General features: G+C 47.0%; 2 protein-coding genes across 3 annotated transcripts; one reads left to right on the forward strand and one right to left on the reverse strand.

The window, feature by feature from the left end:
- Positions 1-572: 572 nt before the first annotated feature.
- LOC123046087 (protein PELPK2-like) lies at positions 573-1,570 on the forward strand. The gene has a single exon (XM_044469375.1). The coding sequence runs from the start codon at positions 655-657 to the stop codon at positions 1,324-1,326; it is 672 nt and encodes a 223-aa protein (XP_044325310.1). The 5' UTR covers positions 573-654; the 3' UTR covers positions 1,327-1,570.
- Positions 1,571-1,850: 280 nt separating this feature from the next.
- LOC123046086 (IAA-amino acid hydrolase ILR1-like 5) lies at positions 1,851-5,771 on the reverse strand. 2 transcript variants are annotated; one of them, XM_044469374.1, is made up of 6 exons: positions 5,392-5,766; positions 4,918-5,043; positions 3,964-4,033; positions 3,719-3,882; positions 2,832-2,960; positions 1,851-2,438 (listed from the first exon to the last, which is right to left on the reverse strand). In XM_044469374.1, exons 1-6 carry the CDS (start codon positions 5,731-5,733, stop codon positions 2,034-2,036), a joined length of 1,236 nt encoding a protein of 411 aa, XP_044325309.1. In that variant the 5' UTR covers positions 5,734-5,766; the 3' UTR covers positions 1,851-2,033. The 2 variants fall into 2 exon arrangements, with proteins under 2 accessions (XP_044325309.1, XP_044325308.1); XM_044469373.1 differs by having other exon boundaries at positions 3,719-4,033; positions 5,392-5,771.
- Between the last annotated feature and the right edge of the window lie 231 nt (positions 5,772-6,002).

Genomic DNA, 6,002 nt, shown 5'->3' on the forward strand with positions numbered 1-6,002 from the left:
TTGTTTTTACCATTGTTGCATTTCTATAGAACCTATTTTATCCCCCAGAGTCTCTAAATTTCACCGCCTAAAGAGAAAAATGGTGAAGGGTTAGATAGTGGTTTGGGTTTTTTAACACTTTAGGAAAATACGCAAATCACATACGCAAGGAATGCTTTTCATAATAGGCCCTCTGTACCATGATATATGACGTTTAGTAGTTCAATACCCAGATAGGATCGTAGCCTGTATGTGCTGCCAGTCAGAAAACCTCAGGGCTCTGTGTGTTGTTGTTTGTCAGGTTCAAGGCAAAGAACGAGTCAGCTCATTGATAAAAAAAGCTCCTTTTAATCCCGATCATACACTGGAAGCAGTTAGAGGTGCTTTTGCATCTCAATTACGTACTTGACCAAATACCAGAGAAGCTCAATTTAGGCCAATCGTTGGCAAACCAATCTGATGCGCAGGTATTACTTCGGAACCAGTAGGGAGTTGAACTAACTGATGACATTGAGTCACAGTGCGTGTCACTACGTCAATACCAGCTTCTCATCAAACTGGCCTGACCATCACCAACTCCAAACAGAACAGAAGTCGCTTTGCTTAATCTGGCCAACCACCAACCTAATCACACCCCGATCTACCCATCATGTTATCCTGCATAAATATGCATGCATGATCCCTGTTGTCTGCACCAAGCAAGCTGAGAACCAATCCTGCACCCAATTACCCAGAAATCGGAGAGCACACTGCACACAGCTTCCTGAAATGGCTGTCAGCAGCTGTAGCTTCTTGGCCATTGCCATGGCCCTCGCTCTCCTTAGCGGCCACATGGCCCACGCCGGCCGCCTCCTGGCGGACACCACGGAGGCAGCAGCGCCCACTGCAACGCCTGCCGCTGTCTCGGGCATCCCCGCACCGAAGCCGCCCGTGCCCACCATGCCTACAATGCCACCAGTGCCAACCGTACCCGCGCTCGCCACACCGCAGGTCACAGTGCCGCCGATGCCGGCCGTGCCCGCGCTCACTGTCCCGCAGCTCACGGCGCCCCCCATGCCGGCCGTGCCCGCGATCACCGTGCCCCAGGTCACGTTGCCGCCCATGCCGGCCGTCCCTGCGCTCACCGTGCCCAAGGTCACGTTGCCGCCCATGCCGGCCGTCCCCGCGGTCACTGTGCCCAAGGTCACGTTGCCGCCCATGCCCGCAGTTGTTGTGCCGAAGGTGACGATGCCGCCAATGCCTGCAATTCCATCCATCTCCATCCCCAAGGTGGCATTGCCTCCGATGCCTTCCATTCCCACTGTGAACGTGCCGATGCCATTCCTTGCGCCACCTCCTTCAGCATAGGCACGAACCAGAGCACCGGGAGCGGGAATCTACGATGCTGGTTCAATGATTTTGGGAATGTTTACTTGATCATTTGATTTTGGCCATTTACCGTTGGCCAGCTTGTTTACATTGTGCGATTCCTATTTTGTTTTTGTGTTTGTGTAGTATGTAGTACTATTGGGCTTGTCAATGGCCATCTCTTTTTCTTTCTCTTTGTACTGAGTTTTTACAATGAACATGTATGTCATTTTTATCACATTTACTGCTATGTACTTATTGAGCATTAGCCCCCCATGTGCGGTCTAACTCCAACAAATCTGCCTTCTGACAAATGTGCATTTGAGCATTGATTTTTTTTATAACTCATCTCTTCCTTTATTCCATCAAAACGATCGTATCACTTGCAAGGAAGGGTGGCGAATCCATCCAGACAGGAGTAGAGTACTACTTAGCTATTTTAGCTACATGAGCAGCCTGATTACAATGCTCAAACAAGACATGGTTAAAATCTTAAGACAGTCATCGATAATGGCACTTGCTACTGAATTCAAGACACCTTCATTAAGATCATTGACAACCCTTCATTATCCGAGGCCACTTCAATCTTGCTGCAACCCACCATACGTGCCTTCTGACAAATATGCATTTGAGCCTTGAAAAGTTGAACACAAGTAGGAGTACGTACACAACTAGACTTGGAACATCTTTGACATACATTTATACATTCAAATCGTCGAATGCACGCTTCCATCTTCATTTTGAGTGGAACGCCCAGAAAGATACATTTCTGCGGTGGCAGTATGCAATGCAGCTCCAATCGGAAGGACATCCTCGTCGACAAAGAAATGTGGGTTGTGAGCAGAGTGGACCGAACCGACTTTCTCATTTCTAATACCGATACCAAACATAACGCCAGGAACTAACTGTTGGTAGAATGCAAAGTCTTCCCCTGCCATGATCTTCTCTCCGGGCTTCACCTTGTCTGGACCAAGCAAACTTCTGCCCACATTCTCTACATGCTGGTGCAGTCTCTCATCATTGACGACGGCAGGATACATTGGGTGGGAGGGAGCCCCCAATATCTCCGTAACTCCCCTGCATCTATGTACAGCTGCCTGCCCTTCTACTACCTGGAAGAAGCAAGAGCATTTACTCAGGATGCTACAGTTTGCATTGCACCCATAGTAAAGCTGTTTAATAGTTTGAGGTAATGATTAGCCATACGCTAACAGTGTTAACCCCGTTGTGCTCGCCCGTTCACGAGGAAAAGAAACATGAATTTCTGGCCATGGGAACCAGACCAATAGACCATGCATAACTATGGTTGGTGCTTTATGTATAAAGCGGGACGAAAGCCTGTTTCGAGAGAGTCTTGCTCTCGAGGGAGAGCACAAGGTGCTGTCAGTGATATGAAGCTCTTTGCTCACAGAGAAATGAAGTATGAAGGTACTGGTGATTGTAGCACACCAATATTATCATCAAATGCTACCTATTAGTGAATTAAATTGTGCCATAAGGCTAACCTCCTTAAGTCTTTTCTGTAGCCGATAAAGTCCTTCAGTAGTGAGGCTCCTCAAAGTACCTCCAAATTCAACAACTGGAGGTATGACATCAACTGAGTTCCCACCTTTAATATAGGTGACAGAGAGCACCTGAAGAAAATAAATAGACAGATCAACACAAATATGTTAATGTTATGGGCTGTATGGCAGAGCAAAATTGCGGTCAACATCATATAGAAACAAGTGCTGTTCCTAAGGTAGGTTAGTTGAATGTATGCAGATAGACTCTGAAGACATCCAGTGGAATGGACTGTAGAACACTTGACTGATGTTACAAATATGCATCAAAATGAGTATCACATCCTTAGCCAAGCTGTTGATTTCCCATAGGAAATCATCACTAGAGTAGCCTTTCAGGTGCCTACTCAATATGTTTCATATGCTCAAAGTTATGAAATATCTTGGTTACATTTGTAGGCTAATACCTAATCCAGACTAAAACAAATGCAGCTTTACAACGTAAGCCCTTGCATTACATCGAGATGGGGCCAGCCACGTAGGATCGTAGACGCACTTGTACAAAGGAGAAACTATTAGCACTTGTTTCCTTCAACTGATACAATACCATAAGCAATAGGGGAGAATAGTTGAACAAAAGGGCTCCCGCCCATCTAAGCCCTAATAACATGTATACGTGCAAGATTCACTCTCTTTTTTGCGAGACATGCTCTATTTTGTGACTGCAATAATATGTATTAGCAAGATTTTTGGCATGATCCACTGTGTTTTCGTGCGACATAGACTTTTGTTTGTTGGAATGGTCCATTGGGTTTTCGTTACACTTCTGTATAACATGTTTGAAGAAAAACAGCAAAGCAAAGTAGTATCGCTATAGGGCAATGGCGTACTTGGCTGTGAAGAGGATCATCTTCTCTTGAAGTGAGCTGTTGCAGGGACAGGACGGTAAATGCTGCAGCAACAATAGGATCCACATTTAAGTGTGGGGTTTCAGCCTTCCCGGTTTTACCTTCTATTTTCACTACATAGAAACATACAGCTGCTTGTGTTGGTCCTGCATGAGCAGCTATTACCCCTGTTGGCATCCGATAATCGATATGCATTGCAAATATAGCTTCAACACCATCAAGAACACCTTCTTTTATCATATGAGATGCACCAGCACCACCCTCCTCAGCAGGTTGAAAAAGGAGTCTCACTGTTCCCTTCGTCATACAAGACAAATAATAAATAATGAGTATATATGTTTCATGCAAAAATAATAATAATAATGAGTATACATAATCTCTGTCACTTCTGACCATTTCCGATTTAATGGTCAGTCTACTTTTTTGAGGGAATGGTCATCCTACCTAGCTGAGGGTTTTTTTTCCCGACAAAGGGTGGATTCTATTCACTCAAAATGAAGCATAAGGAGATACAAACACAATGAACACACACCCGGCCTCTGCATAGATAGGATGCACATAGCCAACACCAACACACACACAAAATGAAAATCACACCGGCAACTAGCAAAGTCAAACAACGACCGAAGCTATGCCATGGTATCTAACTATTCATTACCATCATGCTATGACTCACACAATGACTCCTTTTCAAAAAAGAAAAAGGAAATTTACAATCATGCTATGACTCACACAATGACTCCTTTCCGAAAAAGAAAAAGAAAAATTACCATCATGCTATGACTCACACAATACAACGGAAAAGCATTGGGGTTGTATTCTCTTTTGGACAAACAACAAGAGAAACACAGGGGGGGTCAAGTATTTTGTCTGACGACTGAAGTACTAAATTCCGTGAAACTTAGAGCAGAAATATAAGGGCATGTACAATGCATAGCCTCAAGGTGATCCCTCGCATGCCATGTAGGATCGGATATGACGTAAAGTAGGTTCGGATAGCTTATTTTTTATTTTAGAGATGCATGTGTACTAGAGTCTTTATTTTTTATTTCTTAATGAGGCCCACTAGTGATAGCTTGCATTGGAGAGGAAAAATAAATGTAGGTGCTTCAAATTACTTTTTGTCATGAGGCATATGTATCCATATGCCACCATTGTACATGCCCTAAGCAAGCACCCACCTTAAGCTGATCCTTGCGCTCATGAAGCAACTTTGCCGCTCCCAGTAGCATCGCTGTGTGCACATCATGACCACAGGCGTGCATTACACCATCAACTCTGCTCTTATGCTCCCACTCCACCAATTCCTGCCATCCCAAGTACGCAACCAACAAAATGTGATCCCTCCAACAAAGAATATCATTCACAACCGACAGAATGTGGTCATTCGAGCAAGCAATATCCTAACATACCCAATAGCAAGCGACAGTCACATTATTTACAGCAAACTAATCATACAAGCATGATCTGTATTAGTACAGTACCGCTCCAGCAATTTATACTTCCCGAGACACAGTTCCCATTGACTGCTGCCATTCAGCATCAATCACTGGCCACACACACCCGCGCCAGATTACCGGAGTAGCATCCAAGGGGAAGAACACCTTGCGCCAGACCATAAGAGTAGCATCTGAGCCTCAGATTGGGGAACGGACCTGGATGGGCAGGGCGTCCATGTCGGCGCGGAGGGAGACGATCGGGGGCATGCCCGAGCCGACATCAGCGACGACACCGGTGCCGGCAACGGCGCGGGCGGTAACACCTAGCCGCTCGAGCTCCTCGCGGACGAGGGCGCTGGTGCGGTGCTCCTGGAACGCGAGCTCCGGGTGGGCGTGTATGCGCCGCCGCACGCCGGTAATCCACTCTCGCTCGCCCTCGGCGCGCCGAAGTAGCTCCTCCGCGTACTCCGCCGAGGCGGTGGAGAGGAGGAGGAGAACGAAGAGGCAGGGGAGACGAGGAGTGGCCATGGTCAAGTGGAAGGTGGGGGAAGCTTTCATTGACGGAGCGGCGTCTCTTTTTCTTCGAGTGCATTTACACTCGGCTCCGTTTGGTTGCAAATATTTTTGAAGTATTCCAATAAGGTAACCGTTTGGGGCCGGGGCACCGGCGGAACGATTCGGCCGGTCTCTCTCTTCCTCGCACAGCGCACGTACAGGAGGGCACCAGCGCCGGCAGGCACCACGCGTCGGCCAGGCAACCAGCGGGCTCCCTCGACCACCGCCGTCAGAGAAGAGCGCCTTGTCGTCCGCGTGCGGCCGCCCCTCAC

The sequence above is a fragment of the Triticum aestivum genome, chromosome 2B (assembly GCF_018294505.1).
Source record: "Triticum aestivum cultivar Chinese Spring chromosome 2B, IWGSC CS RefSeq v2.1, whole genome shotgun sequence".
In the NCBI taxonomy this organism is placed as follows: domain Eukaryota; kingdom Viridiplantae; phylum Streptophyta; class Magnoliopsida; order Poales; family Poaceae; genus Triticum; species Triticum aestivum.

Excerpts from the sequence above, each read along its gene's own strand:
- LOC123046087 (XM_044469375.1), top strand. The coding sequence starts at position 655 with ATGATCCCTGTTGTCTGCACCAAGCAAGCTGAGAACCAATCCTGCACC.
- LOC123046086 (XM_044469373.1), bottom strand. The coding sequence starts at position 5,733 with ATGAAAGCTTCCCCCACCTTCCACTTGACCATGGCCACTCCTCGTCTC. Across the intron at positions 4,034-4,917 it reads AGCGCAAGGATCAGCTTAAG|GGAACAGTGAGACTCCTTTT; the intron begins GTGGGTGCTTGC and ends TGTATGACGAAG. Across the intron at positions 2,439-2,831 it reads TACAGAAAAGACTTAAGGAG|GTAGTAGAAGGGCAGGCAGC; the intron begins GTTAGCCTTATG and ends TGCTTCTTCCAG.